The sequence below is a fragment of the Mandrillus leucophaeus genome, unplaced genomic scaffold (genome assembly GCF_000951045.1).
Source record: "Mandrillus leucophaeus isolate KB7577 unplaced genomic scaffold, Mleu.le_1.0 Scaffold1054, whole genome shotgun sequence".
In the NCBI taxonomy this organism is placed as follows: domain Eukaryota; kingdom Metazoa; phylum Chordata; class Mammalia; order Primates; family Cercopithecidae; genus Mandrillus; species Mandrillus leucophaeus.
This window is the reverse complement of record NW_012098699.1, coordinates 804805-824331: the sequence shown is the minus strand read 5'-3', so window position 1 is coordinate 824331 and position 19527 is coordinate 804805. Positions and strand designations below refer to the sequence as shown.

Below are 19527 nucleotides of genomic sequence, written 5' to 3'. Positions count from 1 at the left end.
ACTGCTATAATTCTCCAGATGTGCTGATGTATTTGATCCAGCTTTGCCTTCGTGGATTAATTTATTTAATAAATATTTATGGGACTTTCTATGACATTGAGCATGGTTCTAGGTTCTTGGGAATGTAGCAGGGAGCAAGACTGTCTAAGGTCTCTATGCAGGTACAGATAAACAATAAAACAGACAACAGGCAAGTTAGTTGTAGGTTGTGGTAACAGCCAGGAGGGGAGAAACAGTGTGATGTGATGAGTGAAGCAGAGCCTATTCGGGAGAGGATGGACAGGGACGTCTCACTTCATCAGGGCCGTGACAGTTCAGCTGAGATCTACATGTCAACAGAGAGCCAACCATGAGAAGATGAGGAACACCATTTTATGTAAAGGGAATAATAAATGTGAAGATCCAAAAGCAAGAAAGATTTGCTTGTTTATGGAATAGAAGGAAGGCCAATCTGGCTGAGGCATCATGAGTAAAAGGGAGAGTGATGAGGACACGAGTTGGAAGGATGAGCAGATCATGCAGTGTCTGGGAGAGCTGGAGATCAGTTTAGAGTCTATAGTAAATGGAATGGGAAGCCCCAGAAAGGTTTTATATAGGTGGGACATAGGATTTGAATTTACTTAAAAACATCTCTCTGTATGGAGAACAGAGTGTGGCAAGTAGCAAAAGATCATGGGGAATCCGGTGCTGACATTATTCATTCAGACATTCTTTTTTTCCTCCAACCATTTTTTCTTCTTTATTGTTTTCTTATTTTCTGACAGGGTCTTTCTCTGTCACCCAGAGTACTGGAGTGCAGTGGCGTGATCCTCAACTTTCCAGGCCAAGTGATTCTACTACCTCAGCCTTGGGAGTGGCTGGGACCACAGGTGCACACCACCAAGCCCTGACTGGCTTTTAACACATTTTTAATTTTGTAAAGATGGAGTCTCCCCTATGTTGCCCAGGGTGATCTTGAAATCCTAGGGTGAAGTGATCCTTCTGCCTTGGCCTCCCAGAATTCTGGGATTATAGACATGAGCCTTAGTGCCCAGCTATCTCTAACTTTGCTGTTAATGCTTGTTCCCCTGTCTCCCTGTCACAATCTCAAGTGCCACGCAGATTGCAGTTTTCTGCTGCCAGACTGTGTTGTCAAGGTCACCTCTACTAACCCAAAGCACATTCCAATGGATTTCAATTTCCATCTGCTCCCCTGAGATCCAGGCCACAGTTCTCAGTGCTCTCTATACCCAGCTGGTGCCCTGCCTCATTCCGGAGCTGGGAGTGCTCAGCTTTGGAAGTCAATGAGGTGGGCAGCAAGTTGTTCCATATCCCATGTTTCCCTCTGTTTAAGAACTTTGAAAAAGGTATCATTGTACATGCTGCGTTCAAGCTGGCATTCCCATACATCTACTTGAAGAACGTTCAACACAGGTAAAAGGATTGACAGAGTTCAGTTCCTGGAGACCAGGGATTCATTGAAAGTAGTTCCATGCATTCTTTTTATTCACTGAAGACAGTCCACTGAGATGCCTTTCTGGACCTACTATAGCTGAAGTAGGGAGTGGTTCTGCCTGGGTGTTCTGATACCATCTGTGAATGGCTGGCCTTCCCCAGGAACCAAGGCTATGTCTCAGTAGGAGCAGAGCTCCTGGGAAGTTCACCCCTCAGCTGAGTGGGCAAGTGCCGGGCATAGTGCTCAGTGCTAGGGAGACAGGCATGAGAGAGGTAGAGATGCTTACACATTTCAACACCATTTAAGGGTGAAGGTGAAGGCTGATTTTGTTCCCTGCCTGCCTAACCTGCTTGTGGTGAATTATTTTGCCAACTGTAAGTATGACTTTAGGAATTTGGGGCTGGGGGCTGCAGGGGGTGGGAGGTGGACAGGGGAAATGTCTTCATATCAAGGTTTCACATGTTATGCTAGGGCAAGATGGTACATTCAGCCAAAGCTCAGGCTGTGCTGGCTGGTGCTTTCATTCATTCCTTTGCCAGCTACCTTGCAGAGCCACCCAGGTGGAGAAAAGGGACCCAAAAGAGCCCTTTTCCAAAATTCCACCACCCTCCTTTCCTTCCACTGCTATTTTGCATTAACATATAGACGGTGTGCATACATTTCCAGAGCTGGACAGATGCTGGCTCTTGCATTTTGTGCAGCACTGGGGAAGGATGGGTGTTCCATTTTCCATGTTACCCTACTGCCTGGGGCCACTCCCCCCGATGCTGGTGCTGATTATGTGACTCTTGAAATGTTAATGGTGGTGGAAACCTGTTCTTCTGGACCAGAATGTGTTTACCTTTTCCCTTCAGAATGAGTATTGAAACTATCTTTTTGTAGTAATCAAATTCAACTGATTAATATTCTGTAAATTTCGTGTGTGAGAAAGAAGCCATCTTGAAGTTGGATATGATCTCATCATGACTGTGATACACCCAGGTCCAGAGGGAGACAATTTTCCTCTCCCCACACTCTGGACCCACAGCAACTTCCTCACCCACTTCAGTTCAGCTCTGTCACTGATGCCCTGACAGTGGTTTTGTTTTTGTTTTTGTTTTTGTTTTTGTTTTGACTGTTGCTCCTTTGGTTGGTTAATGACTGTGTCATCATCGAAGTCCCCAAGCTTGTCTTGACTGGTCTCCTCTCCTCAGGGAAATTGAGAAGAATGAGAGAGTCAATGATTTAAGGGGATTTGGAGGGAAGGAAAGAGGCTAAGGAGATGAAAGAATAAAGGAGGAAAGGATGTGATCTCAAGACAGAAGGAGAAAGAAGAGAGAGGCAGTTAAATCTGGGGATGTGGGACAGTAGACCTCTATTCTTGGGCTGAATAGAAAGCACATTTTGGGGGAATTTTTAAATTGTTCCCTTTACTTGCCCAGGAACACATGGTGTGGCTTCACTGTGTGCTTTGAAAGGGTGAAATGCAGGGTTATGTATGATCAGAATGACTAACACACATATAGCCAGGTGTGTTCTAGAGACCTTCAAGGAAATCGGCACTGAAGGTGGAGGCTGGAGGCATTTTTGCTTCACTCACCCCTGCTCAGGGCCTTTTGGTAAGACATTCAAACCCTTCCAGATGCTCCCCAGGGATTCTCCTGGGTTCCAGAGAGTCCCCTGCATGGGATTGGACAAGAAGGAGGTAACCCAAGGGAGATGGGTCTCTTCCAAGTATCGGTACCCCATGCTCCAGTGCTCTGCTTTACCACTGACAAGACCAGTTCAGGCTGCATGATTCCGTGGAAAGATAACTGCTTTCAAGGCCAACTCCCTGGTAGCAGACATAGCCGCTAATCAGTTAGTGTGACTGTGAACAAGTATCCTCAGTGGTAAAATGGGATTAGTCACCCCCACCAGATAGGTTTCTGATGAGTATTAAATGAGATAATATATGTCATATGTAGGTCATGTTGTACATGCCTGAAAGTTAGTAGAGCTTATTCAGTCTTCATCCGCGCTTTCTGGCCCTCCTACTACTCTGCCCTCTCCCCAGCCCAGGTTTTATCCTACTCTTCTAAATTGGAGATGGCAACACCTGAAAAGGAAGGAGAAAGGAGGAAAGTATGTATTAACATAACTCACACCTCCCTCCATGTTAAACATTCAGACATTTATTGATCTTTTTATCAAACTATGTGAAGAAATGGAAGATTAAAAAGAAAGGAAATCATTTCTCATTTAAGAGGGGAAATGGAGCTATGGTAGTCAAAAGAGACAGTCAAATTAAAAGAGATCCCAAATTGTTCAGAATCAGCTACTGAGATTTGGTAACAGCAAATCACATGGTCTTTCCTCTGGTATATGATTAAGACTGAAATCTTCCTGTTGGGCGAGTGACTCCGCAGGTTTTGATGACATGAGGAAGACAATAAGTTGGCCATTGGGTGAAAGGGAGGAGGCAGGACCTGGGCTTGTGCCCTTGTCACCTTCTGTATGAAGCCAGGAGGGTGGAGCTTGATGACATCTCCTAACAACATCCACATGCACATCTCTGTCATCCTTAAATCACTGAGTCTTGGACTTCAGGGTCTCCTTGTGCCGGTCCACAAGGGAAGCAACCCACTCCACGGTTTTCTGCTTGGCTTCCTCCCAGCTGTAGAGTGGCTCATACGCCAGATCTCGCTGAGCCTTCTTGTAAGAGAAGGTGAACACGCTATTTGACAATGTCACCCTGTGGCGGTTAAAGGGTGGTCGATAGGTGTAAATTGGCCTGAGAAGGAAGCTCACTATTTCCAGCAGGAAACCAATCCAGTAAATCAGGGATAAAGGAAGGCTCCATCTGGAATCAAGGCGGAGGCCGAACTCTTTGCTCAGGGTGTAATTAAGGTTATCATAACTTTGGTGAGGCGTGTCATCTGAGATGTAGTAGAACTGTCCTCGGACACTTGGGGCCTTCTTGGGGTCCTGCAGGGCCCTCAAGGCCAGAATGTGGGCCCAGGCCACGTTGCCAACATAGACTGGGTTAACAGTGGAGAACTTGCCAATACTTGACAGGATCCCATTGTTGTTCAGGGCTTCATTTATACCAGCAGAAAGGAATTGGCTTCCTTCCCCATAGATATACGTGGGTCTTAAGGCACAAGTGTACAAGGTGCCACCGTCTTTCAGAGTCCACCCATCAGCTGCCAGCACAGCCTTCTCAGCAAGCTTTTTGCTGTATGGGTATGGAGCAGACCATGTGTTTTCCAGAGGCTCCTCTTCGTGGCCGTTCTGGATGATTTCCTTGTACGAGTTGGGTCCGGCTACCTCTATGCTACTGGTGTAGATGAAGACTGGCACACTAGCTTGGACACAGGCCTCTAACAGGAGCTGGGTACCTGCCCACGAAGAGCATACTGTCAGTGTCAGTATATATCCCTAAGAAGGTCCAACCACGTGCACAGATCCATGTGCCCCACTCCCCACTGCCAAATATAATGGTTGTAACAGACTGAGGGCGCATTCTTCTGTGTCTCTGACTGAGATCGGGTCATACTACAGCCATAGGAAAAACATCGAAATGAAGAGGAACTGACATGTGGGTTCTGGAGGTAAGAATTTCTAGACTTTTGGGTTTCATGGACGTGTGTGTGTGTACTTTAACTTTGCAAAGGGACCTAGGGTTATCACTTTTTGTTTTGCCAAGTAAAGGTATTGAAAAATTATAATTTGTAATCAGTAACATTGAAGTCAGATCATTTGAAATCTGAAAAATCGGGAGGCTATACTCTGCGAATATGGACAGTTCCAGTCCTTAGGCAAAAATGGGCAGTTGAAGAATTCACATCACACACACACGTACACCATTGTATATGGGCAATATAAACTCTTCAATATATATGAAATTGCTGGTACTTTTCTCATGTCGCTGGGCTCTAATAAAACTTTGTCACGAGGACCATCCTGGAGTCATTGAGCAAACAGTGGGTTGTGGGGAGCTGCTGGAAACCCACACTCTTTTCCTGATTGTGTGTTCCCTGGGAAAGCTGCTTCCCAATTCTGGCTGTGACTCTGATCACCCAGTTATGTAAAGTGGAGGTGATAAACCTTCCTTTTAAACTCTGCTCTGGTGTTTCCTGTGGAGCCTGGTGGAGGACTGGGGAGAGGAGTGTGCCCTCTACTGGTAACACCTGCACTGGGAGGAGCTTGCAACCTCTCCTGAGTTGTGTAGAAGCAAAGCTCATGGAGGTATCCATAGTGCCTTCCCTTGAAGAAGGAAGGGATTTCCCAGGCAAAGGATCATTTTTATTTACAAATTTTTGTATTCTTAGCCATTTTAATGTCTCTGTGCAATTTGAGTTTCTGAAGAGACAGCCTCATGTTTTCAAAAATTAATCTTGTGGCAGAGAAAATTTGCAGTTAGTTTACTTTCAAGGGGGAAATGACCAACATTTTGAAGTATTTTCTAAGCCTGGGAGTGGTAATGGTTCTAGCAAACAGATGCCTCTAACACTTCCCCTGTCATTTCATATCCCTTCCTCTTGGGAGCTGTTAAGGGTAGTAATTAAAATAAAAAACTGGTTACTCTTAGCACCCTCCTTGCACAGTAGGGGTACCTAGAGGTATGGGTAAGTAGAAACTGGAAGTTGTTTTTTTCTTTCTTTCTTTCTTTCTTTCTTTCTTTCTTTCTTTCTTTCTTTCTTTCTTTCTTTCTTTCTTTCTTTCTTTCTTTCTTTCGATAGTGCTGGAGACTCAAAAGCAATTGGTTGCTTTGGAAAAAGAGTCAGAGTAGACTGAATATGGAGGGCCAGATTGGAGTTTGAGGTGCTATGGTGCTGAAGAGGCTGGACTCTGGAGATCAGAGGGTGAGACTTTATGAGAAGATTCCTTAAGGAAATGTGTCTGAATTTAAGGTAGTTGGAAAGCCATACTTTGAAAGGAAACCCCAAGCATTTAAGGGATGAGGATTAAATGAGGGTGCACTTTGGGCACCTGGCTGGAAATGGCTCTGGAATAGTGGGCCCTGTGGTGAGCTGAAGAGATTGTATTCTTGATACTGGAAAAATCTTATTGTTAAAAAATTTTGTGGGAAGGCATGTGCCGGATAATTCTGTCCTGACAGACCTCTGAACCAGCTTTGCTAGTTCTCTTGAGAGGACTTCTTTTTTGAAGTGGGCAGGAGGGCTCTGAATGTTCTCATCAGCCTGCACACAAGGTTCAAAATGGTGACTACAGTTGCACCTCCAAGGTCTGATTCTGGCCCAGGAGGCAAGGGGTGGCTGAATATCGAGAGTCTGAAGTCAGAGATTAGTTGACTTTTGATTGGAACCACAGTAGAAAGAGCTTCCACAGCCTTTGGAGTCACATAGGGGTGAGTTTAAAGTCTAGCTCTCCTACCTGCTTACTTGCCTGGGAGACCTTGGACAAGTTACTTGCCATCTCTCAGTCCTAGTTTTATCATCTAAAAAACTAAAGTTAGCAGCCTGAAACTCCCTAGTTGGTAGTGATCAACAAAGGCACTTGGCCCAGAGCACAGCAGGTATTCAGTGGAGGGAACTTCTCTTCCCTTCCTGCCCTTCTTTGTGATCCTTAATTCCCCACCTTGCTTCATCTCCTCCCCAGCCTACCGTACCTTTCACATTGACGTTCATGATGGACTCTCTGTGAGTGACACCAAAGACATCAATGATACAGGCGGTGTGGATGACGACCAAGACGTCCTGGCAGGCTCTCTTCAGGAATGGCTCATCCAGAATGTCTCCTTCCAGCACTGTCAGCTTGGTCTTGTTCTGGAGCTCTGTGTGAACACAGATCAGGTCATTGGAATGATTTCTGTATCTGGCTGAGAAGTTTTCTGATAAAGGTGATGTTACACAGGTGTTCAAGAATAGTTAGAGCAGGGTGTTAAAGTGGAGGGTGTACATTCTTTGGAAGGAACAAGTAAAAAAGGCACAGAAATCAGCATATGTATAAATTTATTCGGAAAGAGCAAACATCTGTTTCTTGCCCATCTCATTTTAGAAAAGTAATCTGAGCAGTGAGCTGTCAGGTATGCCTGGAATATAAGCATTTCTAGAGTCATGGGAAGCTCATCAAATTTTCTAAGGAGAGTAGGGTGATTGTAGAGAGTATGAGGGAAAATTTGAAGTTAATTCTGTAAGTAATGAGAAATCATGTATGGAACCTAATTTTGGGACTCCAGCACCATGTTAAAGAAAACCCCGTATTTATATTTGGAATAAGATAACAAAAAGGCCAAGCCCCATGGCTCATGCGTGTTATCCCAACAGTTTGGGAGGCTGTGATGGATGGATCACTGGAGTGCAGGAGGTTGAGACCAGCCTGGACAATAGGGGGAAACCCCATCTCTATTAAAATACATGAAATAACTGGGCATGGTGGCGTGTGCCTGCAGTCCCAGCTACTCTGCAGGCTGAGGTGGGAGGATAAATGGAGGCTGGGGTCTCTGGCTTCTGGCAGTGAGCCGCGATCACAGCTCTGCACTCTAGCCTGGGTGGTAGAGCAAGACCTTGACTCAAAAAAAAAAAAAAAAAAAGAAAAAGAAAAAAGAAAAAAACCCAAACCAACCAACCAACAAACAAAAACACAAACAAGAAAAAGAAACAGAAGCAGGATTGTGGTGTAGGAAGTTAATCTTGGCTTGAGGATATAAAATGGACTGGTATAGGGCATATGAGAAAGCCAGGTGATCAAGAGATTAATCAGAATGTCTGTGCCAAAGTTTAGGTGAGGACTGGAAGCAGTGGAAGCAGAGGAGGGGAGAGATACACCAGGTTTGAATTTCAGACCTTACCTTGAAGGTCCTGGTACCTATTGGAGCTGGGCTGAGAGGAAAAGGATAATATAAATCACACCTACAGTTTCCTGCTTGGGCAACTGGGAGGAGAGTGGAGCCATTACTCAGGAATTGTGGGTGGGTTTCAATGATGAAATTCTCTGAAAAACTCTTATCAGGTATCATCAAAAGCAGGTAGCCATGCTGAAAATGAGTTAACCACCAATGAACTAACATCGCAGCTGTCTAGCCAGAGGCAGTGGTTACAACATCATTGTCTTCAGGTTCCTCTGAAATCCACAGGAAGTGATGCTGCTAGTAAGGTTATCATCTGGAATTAGCTCCTAAAATGAACACCATTTTACATGGAGCTCAGATAAATACTCTACACTCATTTGTGCTTTATAATCTGTATGCAACTTACAGGAGGTTTATTTCTTTTTACCGCTATCTCATGAGTTAGGTATTCTGAGTCCCACTTTATCAGTGAGGAAACTGAGTCTCAGAGAGGTTAAGGGACAGATCTAAGGTCACGTTTCTATTGAAGGCTTAAACATGCCCACCCTGCCTCCAAGCTTGTACCCTGTACACCAGGCGCAGGACTGGCTGTTTAATACCAACTTTTCTGTTGTTTAATCATTCTTTTCCAAAGAATTAGCCAGTTTAACTGAAATTGGCAACAAAGACCAAAGACCAGTGAGAGCAAAATTCAGAGTGGAAAATTCAAAGCTGGAGAAATTCCTTCCTGGGGTACAAGCAGAACTACTTGCTCTCCTGATGCCTCTGCCGTGTTTTGTCTACTCCCAACCTCTTCCCATTGTCAGGCAACTCCAAGAAGGTCCTGGAGTGGGGGAGTCAGGGAAGAGGCTGCTGGTGGCGATGTGGGTAACAATCTGAGAGTGGGATGTTCTCTGGTTCTATTTCCACTTCTGCCCTTCCTGCTGCCTTCCTCTGCTTCTTCTTTGCTGCCGCTTCAGACAGACTGGCTCAAAGGAGTGTCAAAGTGGAAGAAGTCCAAAGCTGAGAGAAAAGGACTCTTCCCCAGTGAGTTCCCGGGGATCTAGGAAAGGGGGACTTTGTTTGTGAAGTCCTAGAGGGACTAGGAAAGGGGACTTTGTGGATGAAGTCATGGCTCTCTTCTTCTCCAAGGCACTGTAGACTTGGCAAGTGTCTTATGTAGACTAAATGGAATCACTTAGATGGTTTAAGCTGGGCTAGAGGAAGGCCCAGAGAAGCCGTAAGACAAACTACCGCTTAAGAGCACAGATGCTGCACTAGTCTGTCTGAGTTCAAATCCAGATTTGCCATATTCTAACTGTAGGACCTTCGACAAGTTAATTAACCTCTCTGTTTCTATCTCCTCATGTGTAAAAAAGGAGGATAATATCATCGATCTCATAGGGTTGTTATGAGGAGCAAATGAGTCAGCAAACCTCTGGCCAAGTGCCTGGCACAAAAAGAACACCGAAAGGATTGTCTGCTTTTACCTTCATACAGAATCCTGCCTATCTATTATATGCCCTGCATTTTTCCCCTAGGGGAACAATACCACTAGGCCGAGCACTGCTTTTTTCTGGCTTCAGATGTTAAATTGTAAATATTGCTGAGACACAAGGATTACAAGCATTTAATATTGGTAATGTGTTAATACTTGTTTATCAAAGACACCATTAAAACAGAGGGCGGAAGAAATCAAACATTTCAAGAGGTCAGAGAAGATCAAAAGTAGAGTGCTGGGTGTGGTTCCTGAGTGCTGTCAAGTGGGGGCTTCTCTGTGGGCAGGGCAGGACCCTCTGAGCAGCCGGAGCCCCCATGTAGACACACAGTACCCCAAATCCCCTGGGTTGGAGAGGAAGACAGGGAATCATTTTGGGACACACCAAGGGGCAAAGGGAGAGACTGAAAATCCACTTTGCTAAGCATCAGTTCTGGGACCAAGTGATAAAGCCTATGGATAAAGCTCTGGTCTGAGCTCTGCTGCACATCAATCAGATGGCCTTAGCAAGTCGCTTTATGGTTCTGGACCTTGATGCGTTCATTGTCCAGTTGAATGTGACCCCTTTTCTACCTGCCTCATGGGGCCATTTGTACAAGGAGTTGCCACAGCAAATTCTGCAATCAATTTGTTTTTGATGATGAGCAACGAAGGTAAATTTTTTTTTAAAGCCATATATGTGAAATCTAAATGAGGCATATCTGGCCTTATACCGCTTTTTACTCTGTCTCTGCTCTGTGCTTTGCACTGTGCACGCACACTCTCTCTCTCTGATGCTCTCTCTCTCACTATATATTTCTCATTATTTCTCTGTCTTTCTTATTGTCTCTGTCTCTGACTTTCTCTCCCCATTATTGTTTTCCTCTCTCTCTGTCACACACACACACCCTTATACACTCATCTTTACCTCCACTTCCTTTTATTTTTCCCTCACTAAAGATACTAAGGAAGCTACAAAACAAAACACAGCCTGACACGGTCTAGCGAGACAATGACCCACTGCTGAGGTCTCCAGTGTAATGGTGTCATTTGTGAATGTTGTACAGCAATTGCCAAGACAAAAGCTTCAGAACATAAAACAGTTGCAGACAAGAATAAGAACTAGTGTGGGATTTTCTAGATGAGAAGAAAAGAGACCTGGAGGCTGAGGCGGCTGCCTCTCAAGTTCTGGGTCAGGGCCAGAATCCAGTCTCTGGAAATCCCATCCAGTATCTTTCATACTATGCCATTGTATACTATTTAGTATTTATTTTTTGATGACTTTGGATGTGAGATTGGCTTAGATTTGGCTTCAAATTTCAATAACTTGCTAGACAAGGTCCACCTTCCCCCCCGTGCATACAGGGTTTAAGATGGAACCACACACCCATGACCCAAGTTTACTTACTGGAAAATTCCTCCCTCAGCTCTGGTCCGAAGGCCTTGTCCAACGCCCTGATCTCCTTCAGCTCCTTCTCCTCCACCAAGAGGCGGACGATCCTCTGACCCAGAAACCCTCCTGCTCCTGTCACAAGGCAGCTCCAGCCCGTCATGGCCAATCCAACGTAGCAGGAAAACTTCGCCAGGAAACAGAAGATGCTGGGGAGCAGATCTGATTCTAGGGTGACCCTGGAGAGGGCTAAAAAGAGATGTCAAACCGTTATACACTCACACAGATGCCTTATTTTCCTCTACCCCATTTTTTTTGCAAACATTCTGTGTCCTTACCACTGCCAGGAGTAGCTGAAAGAAAGTGAAAAAGCTCTAACCATTCGATTGTTAAAAGCTGGACAGAAGAGTAGAAGTACTTGTCCCCTCATCCCCTGTGGCAGGGCTGAAGCTTTATGCACTGTGGCTTCTGGCCCAGCTCTTATCCCTTTGATCTCTGGCCACATACTTATTGCTCTCTCCTCCTGCAGGATCCCTTATCTCAGAAAAATAGTGACCTTTGGGTTATATCTCTAATTCTTCCCAGGAACAGGAAGAGAAGTCCCATCCTAATGCTGCAGTGTGGCAAAGAGTCTTAGGCTTAGCCTTCACAGGACACTAGTCAGTTGATACCAGCTGTCTGGGATCCACAATTTGTGAACTTAAACTAGACCAGGAGAAATCTCCAAGTGCAATTTGAATTGTGCCCTTGTTCCGTAAATCCATCTGGAGGGAAATCCATGTTAGCCCATTGCCTTATTTCCTCTCTCAGACTATCATTTAAAATGTTGCTGCTGTCTTGCAAAGTTTAGAAATTTGCAATGGTGACAGCTCTAATCACTGAGTTTTATGTGAGGTGACTTTCTTTCTTACCCAATATATCCAAAACCTCAATTGTCATTTTCTCCTGGAGAGCTCTGGGTTCCTAGAGGAAGAACATCATTTAAGGGAAGCTATCTAGTGATAACCACTTGATATGGCCTGTACCACAAGAGTGGAGATTTGTGGTTTATGCCCCAATGACTCGTATCATAGATGTTTGAACGTATCCCATATTTTTGGCTGCAAAACCATTCTCAGCAAATCCCTGAACTGAATATGCTGTGAATGCTTCTGAAACCTATGCCCAGAACTGCCCAAATATCACTGCCATAAGCTTCCCAAGACACTTTTCTCTACTTAAAAAAATTTAAATATAATTTACATTCATTAAAATGCCCAGGTCTTAAGTGTTCAGTTCAGTGGACCTTGACAGTTATAGATGCCCATGTAAGTAGCACCCCAAAAAAGATATGGACCATTTCCTTCACCCCAGAAAGTTGTTTTCTGCCTGTTCCCTGTTAATTCCCTGCCCTTCCCCCAGTCTACCTCATAGGCAACTACTTTCTGATTTTTATTCCCACAGTTCTCATTTTATTTCGTATTTCCCTAATTTTTTCTTCTAAGATCTCTGTGGTTCTGGATATATATTTAAATATAAAATTTTGTTGAAATGAAGTTTTGTGCAGGGAGTACAGAAAAATTGACCGTTGATTTTCTCTATTGTTTATTTTTCTATTTCGTGATTTTCATTATTTTTATTATTGGCTTACATTTATTGTTTTTTTTTTCACTCTTGTTTTTCAGATTCTGTTTTTGTTTGTTTGTTTTGTTTTGTTTGTTTTGTTTTGAGACAGAGTCTTGCTGTGTCACCCAGGCTGAAGTGCAGTGGCACCATCTCAGCTCACTACAACCTCTGCCTCCTGGGTTCAAGCAATTCTCTTGCCTCAGTCTCCCGAGTAGCTGGGATTACAGGCACCCACCACTGCACCTGGCTAATTTTTGTATTTTCAGTAGAGACGGGGTTTCACCATGTTGACCAGGCTGGTATCAAACTCCCGACCTCATGATCTGCCCGCCTCAGCCTCCAAAAGTGCTGAGATTACAGGCGTGAGCCACCTCACCCAGCCCCGTTTTTCAGGATTCTGATAATAAAAGCATAGAAAATTGTTTTTCTTTACTCCTTTCCTATTTCCCCTATAGGCATTAAAAGTTGTAAATTTCTCTTTAAGCACTATGTTAGCTGTAGCCAACATTTTGATGTATTGGGTTATCATCATTCAGTTAATAATATTTAAAATGTTTTCTTGTGATTTCTTCTCTGACCCAAGTGTTATTCAGAAGCGTGTTGCTTGTTTTCTAAAATTGGGGATTTTCTAGATATCTCATTATTATGGATTTCCAATTAAATACTACTGTGGCCAGAGCCTACACTGTGTATGGTTTTGATTCTTGGATATTTACTGAGACTTGTTTTATGGTCCAGCATATGGTCTACATTGGTGAACATGCCGTAAGCACTTGAAAAGAACATTTTCTGCAGTTGTTGAAAGTAATACTCTACAAATGATTTAGTTTGACACCCCACTCTGGGTCTTGCCCTCCTCCCATGTTGTAGACATTCATCTTCTATTTTGGACCTGATGACCAATGCTTCAAAACCACTTGCCTAGGAAAGGTTGGCTTTGTGCTGCAAGATGTAGCAGCTTGTTCTCTGAAGCTATCAGAACTGTCTACAGACCCTGGGTCTTGCTGAGACTTGTGGAGCACTATCTAAAATCACCCAGGTGCATCACACACGTCTGCCTGCTGTAGCAGATGCTGGGAGTGCACCTTACAGATCCCCCCACCGCCTTCAGGGTAGGGCCGGACATTCCTTCAGCTGTTGAACGTTCTGGAGGCTGGTAGATTTCAGCTCATGTCTCTTGGAGTCTCTGAGTGGAAGCAATAAATATAAGCCCTAAAGAAAGGGAAAAATAAAACAAAGGTCAAGAGTGATTGGGAACCATAATACCAACTTTCTTTTATTTTTAAACAGGTTTATTGAGGTATAATTGACATCACATTTGCTTGTTTTAAGTGGACAGTTCAATTATTTTTAGCAAAATTTTATACTTGTGTGGACCATCACCACAATCCTGTTTTCCAGCATTTCTATCATTCCTAAGAAATCCCTCATGCTTATCAGTCACCATTCCTTACTCTTACTCAGAGCTCAAGGCAACCTTTAATTGACTCACTGACTTTACAGATTTGCCTTTTCTGGACACTATATAAATGGAATTATAGAATATGTGATCTTTGCATTTCTATTCTTTCACTTAGCTTAATATACTTTTTTTTTTTTTTTTTTGAGGCAGATCACTCTGTTGCCCAGGCTGGAGTGCAGTGGCAAAATCTCAGCTTACTTCAGCCTCCACCTCCTAGATTCAAGTGATTCTCCTGCCTCAGCCTCCAGAGTAACTGGGACTACAGGCACCTGCCACCTTGCCTGGTTAATTTTTGTATTTTTAGTAGACGTGGGATTTCACCATGTTGGCCAGGCTGGTCTCAAATTCTTGACCCCAAATGATCCACCCACCTCGGCCGCCGAAAGTGCTGGGATTACAGGTGTGAGCCACCATACCTGGCCAGCTTAATGTACTCTTGTGGTTCATCTATGTTGTAGCACATATCAATACTTTATTCCTTTTAGGTGCCAAACCCTATTAAATTGTATGTATGGCTCCCATTTGTTTATTCATTCATCAGTTGATCGATATTTGATGTGTTTCCACTTTATGGACTATTATGGATAAAGCTGCTATGAATATTCACATTCATGTGTTGTGTGGACATAGGTTTTTATTTCTTTGGGGTAGACAGCTAGGAGTGAAAGTGCTAGGTCATATGGTAAATGTATCTTTAACGTTTTAAGAAACTGGCAATCTGTTTTCCAATGTGGCTGTATGTCCCATCAGTAATGCATGAGTAGTTCAATTTTTCACATCATTGTTTTTCACTTCCTCCAATTGTTATTGTCCTTCTCTTTTATTATGGCATTCTAGTGGGTAAGAAGTGGTGTCACATCGTAGTTTTGATTTGCATTTCCCTGCTGACTGGTGATGCTGACCACCTTTTCATGTGCTTTATTGGCCATTCTTACACATTTTTGGTTAATTGACTGTTCAAATATTTTGCTGATTTAAAAATTGGGTCATTTATCCTTGTGTTCTTTAGTTGTAATTGTATTTTATATTCTGGATACAAGTCCTTTGTCGAATAAATGATTTGATATTTTTTCTCATTTTGTGGCTTGTCTTTTCATTTTCTTATTGATGTCTTTTAAAGAGCAAACATTTTTAGTTTTGATCATGTCTCATTTTTTAACTTTTTTGTTTAGCAGAGAAAATTTTTTTTTTTCTTAATTTAAGGTCATGAACATGTTAATTTACATGTTTTTCGAAGAAGTGTATGGTTTACCCCTGAAATTTAGGCTTATAACCCATTTTGAGAGAATTTTTACTTATGTGTGAGTTAATGGCCAAAATCATATGACCAATTGATTTTGACAAAAGTAAATTCAATGAGGGAAAAGAATGGTCTTTTAAACGACTGATACTGAGACAACTGAATTGTCCACATTCTCAGGGGATGTCAGCCTGCTACGTCAAGTGATGCCCATCTGAGTCACCGCCTATTGGCATCAGAGTTCACAATCTCTCAATATGATAATTATGGGTTAAATAATATGCTGTAACTTTCTGCTTCTCCTATTCGACAGACAGCCACATCTCATGCAGCACCAGCTGCATCCCTGAGACACCATGGTGAAGGTGAAGCCTGGAGTGAATAGATATGACCATATTTGGGCTCCTGGTCACAAGGGCTGCTTTGAACTCTGATAAAGTGGATATTGTTGCCATCAATGACCCCTTCCTTGACCTCAACTACATGCCCTGCATGTTCCAGTATAGTACTACCTGCAGCAAATTCCATGGCACTGCCAAGGCTGAGAACGGGAAGCTTGTCATCAATGGAAATTCCATCACCATCTTCTAGGAACTAGATCTCACCAAAATCAAATATGGTAATACTGGCACTGAGTACATCGTGGAGTCCACTGCTGTCTTCACTGCCACGGAGAAGGTTGGGGCTCACTTTCAGGGGTGAGCCACAAGGGCCATCATCTCTGCCCCATCTACTGATGCCCCCATGTTTGTGATGGGTGTGAACCATGAGATGTATGACAACAGCCTCAAGATCATCAGCAATACATTCTGTACCACCAACTGCTTAGCACCCCTGGCCAAGGTCATCCATGACAACTTTGGTGTCATGGGAGTACTCATGACCATAGTCCATGCCATCACTGCCACCTACAAAACTGTGGATGGCTCGTTCAGGAAACTGGCATAATGGATACGGGGTTCTCCAGAACATCATCACTACATCTGCTGTCACTGCCAAGCCTGAGGGCAAGGTTATCCCTGAGCTGAGCAGGAAGCTCAATGGCATGGCCTTTCGTGTCCCCACCACCAATATGTTGGTCGTGAATCTGACCTGCCATTGGGAAATACCTGCCAAATAAGATGACATCAAGAAGGTGGTGAAGCAGCATTGGTAGGCTCCCTCAAGGGCATCCTGGGCTACATTGAGCACCAGGTTGTCTCCTCCAACTTTAACAGCATCATGCACTCTTCCACCTTTTCCACATTTCCTGGTATGGCAATGAATTTGACTACGGCAACAGGGTGGTGCAACTCATTGCCCATATGGCTTTCAAGGAATAAGACCCCTGGACCACCAGCCCCAGCGATAGTATGAGGAAAAGAGAGGCTTTAGCAAAATCTCTTTTCCATCTCCTACTTATTACTCTGTCTGCCAATTATCTTAGAGGAGAGGTCAAATAGATGCCATTCAACCAAGAGTTCCAGAGGCTGACAGTAATGGTATGGTAGCCAGCTTCTAAAGTGACTCCAGTGAGCTCTACCTTCTGGTATTTGTACCCTTGTGGGTGGGTTGAACCTAGTACCTTGCTTTTAACTAGTATAATATAATAAAAATGATGGAATGTCACTTTCCTGATTAGGTTAGTAAGGATTGTGACTTTCAGCTTGCTTTTACAATTGCTCTTTCTCATTGGCTTTGACGAAGGAAGCTGCCCTGCTGGAGAGGACAATATAGTAAGGAACTGAGAGCAGCCAACAGTCAAGGGGAAACTGAGGCTCTCAGTCTAATAACCTTAGAAGAACTGAATCTTCCAACAACTGTATAAGTGAACTTGAAAGTGGGCCTTTCTCCAGTGGAGTCTTCAGATGAAAACAGAGCTTTATGCCAATGCAAGGGCTCTTGGAATTCCAATGTTTAAGGAAAAAAAGAGGTAGACTGTCAATTTCCAACAAGCCGCTTTCTTTCCTTGGGGATTTCTTTTGCATTACAAAAATCCCTTCATTGAACTCAGTTTGAAAGCCACAGGTTTATTTCTCTAAAATAAATCTGTCTTTGACTATTGAGCCACATTTCGTGTTTCTTTTCCCTTTAATTCTTACATTTGGTGCCACAACCCAGGACAAGTGCTGAGGGCAGAGGCTCTCTTGCAACCCAGGAAACAGTGGGCAATGGCAGCTCATCCTGAGCTAACTCCTGGATTCTGGGGGTCTCTGGTCACTGGCCCCGTCTTTTCTCCTACTTCACTTTTCGAGCAATTTTCATGAGGAGGACAAGTAACCTGAAGGGAACGGAGAGGCTCTGGCCAGGGCTACTCCCTGGAGTTCTCAACACCCTCAGTCTTGGGAATCCACCTCCAACCACCCGCAGTGGGTATTTCACTCTCTCCCTTCCTCTTCCCTCATCCTCTCTCTTTCTCTACCTCTCTCCTCTCTCCCTCTTTCTCTCTTCCTTGTGCGGCTCCAGTCTAAGAGGCCCTTTGCCAATTCCAACTGGAACATCCAGCATCAGACACTAATCCAGCTGACTGGTAAAATTTGCCCTCCCCTGACTTTCTCACGGTACCCAGGAAAGTCAGGTCTACCATCCCGGTCCTTGGAGGACTAGCGGGACTAAGCTAGAGGAAATCTTGGGGACAACCAGTTTTTTCTCAGCTTGACTATCCTCTTTAGAAAGAGTATTCCTGGTCTCTGTCTTTTGTCTGGGGACACCTAGAACAAAAAGAGACACCCTCGGCTTCTTCTCATCAGTCTACATGGGTGCCAAACCATTCCACATTCCTATGCCCTCTCCACTGTGCTGTCTCCTTCATAACCTCGCCAAACTTGGCTTACGTGTTTGGTTTTTTATTGCAACATGGCCTGGCCCCAATACAAATTACACAATGACAGCAGATGGCCTGAAAATGGCACCTTTAACTTCCAAATTCTCAGGAACCTTGGCGACTTTATAACCGGGAATGTCAAATGACAAGAGGTTTTCTATATTCAGGCTTTCTTCTGCTTCTACTTAGATCCCAACCCTCCATGTGTCAAGCTTGCACCCACTCATGAAATCTTTCTTCTTGATAAAAACCCTCCCCTGGTCTCTTCTTCCTCTGAAGCCCCTTTTTACCCTGCAGATGAACCTCCTCTGTGTTCTCACCCATCTACATCTGCTCCTTGCCTGTTTGAACCCTCTGACTTGGTGGCCCCTCCTGTCCCCAAGCCTTCAGCCCCAAACCCTGCTTTTCCTCCTTCTCTACCTGTTACACGTTTAAAAACCACCTCTGCTATTCTCCCTCTCTGGGAAGTGGCTGGGACTGAAGGCATTGTTTGCGTTCACGTCCCTTTTTTTCCGTGTGTGATTTGTCGCACATCAAGCAGTGTCTGCGAAAGAGGTCTTTCTCTAAAAATCCCTCTCATTATCGCAGGGAGTTCCTGCACATAACCCAGTCAAAAAGAGTGCTGAGCTTATTTAAAATGGATATTCGAGCTGTGAGTATATTCAAAAGGCCTTTATGTTTTTCTCTTCACATATCTTGTTTTCCTGGAAAAGATTTTTTCTCAGTTAACTGAATTACTTTTCTCCACTCCATCTTACCACTCTCGGTGCATGCATGAAAAACCCTAAAATGACTTCTGATTGCCTGGGACTCCTTGGGAAAACACAAAAGGTGCCACAAATCCCATTTTGGGAAAAATTTCTAGTTTCCTTATGGAGCCCCTGGAATTAAAGGTAAATAAGTACCTCTCAAAATCTGTCTTTGTCTTCCAGCTATGCTTGTTTATTAGGCCCTGGAAACTGTTTTTCTAGCCCTGTTCTTAAAGGGCCTCAACCAAAGGCCAATAATCCAATTGGGAAATTAGAAAAAAAAAAAAAAAATCTTATAGCTACTGAATCTGGTTGTCTGTGTGGCTATGTATGTGTTATGCGTGCAACGTCTATTAAAAGAGCTCTAATTAATTGACCTAAGAAAAATAAGCACTTAAATATTTTTAAGGGAAAAGTAAAAGCTGTGGGACCTTTTCGTTCATGTGACTTTATTTTATTTATTTTTTATTTTTTTATTTTTATTTTTTTTATTATTATACACTGATTTCTAGGGTACATGTGCATAACGTGCAGGTCTGTTACATATGTATACTTGTGCCATGTTGGTGTGCTGCACCCATCAACTCGTCAGCACCTATCAACTCGTCATTT

The 19527-nt window shown here is 43.6% G+C and overlaps 1 protein-coding gene and 1 pseudogene across 2 annotated transcripts; one reads left to right on the top strand and one right to left on the bottom strand.

Annotated features, from left to right (window-relative positions):
* Positions 1-3566: 3566 nt before the first annotated feature.
* Positions 3567-11491, bottom strand: LOC105541330 (3 beta-hydroxysteroid dehydrogenase/Delta 5-->4-isomerase type 1). 2 transcript variants are annotated; one of them, XM_011982298.1, is made up of 4 exons: positions 11436-11491; positions 11075-11305; positions 7029-7193; positions 3567-4794 (listed from the first exon to the last, which is right to left on the bottom strand). In XM_011982298.1, the coding sequence occupies exons 2-4, from the start codon at positions 11217-11219 to the stop codon at positions 3983-3985; spliced, it is 1122 nt and encodes a 373-aa protein (XP_011837688.1). In that variant the 5' UTR covers positions 11220-11305; positions 11436-11491; the 3' UTR covers positions 3567-3982. The 2 variants fall into 2 exon arrangements, with proteins under 2 accessions (XP_011837688.1, XP_011837696.1); XM_011982306.1 differs by having other exon boundaries at positions 11430-11476.
* A 4228-nt stretch (positions 11492-15719) lies between these two features.
* Positions 15720-16685, top strand: LOC105541321 (annotated as a pseudogene).
* Positions 16686-19527: the final 2842 nt, after the last annotated feature.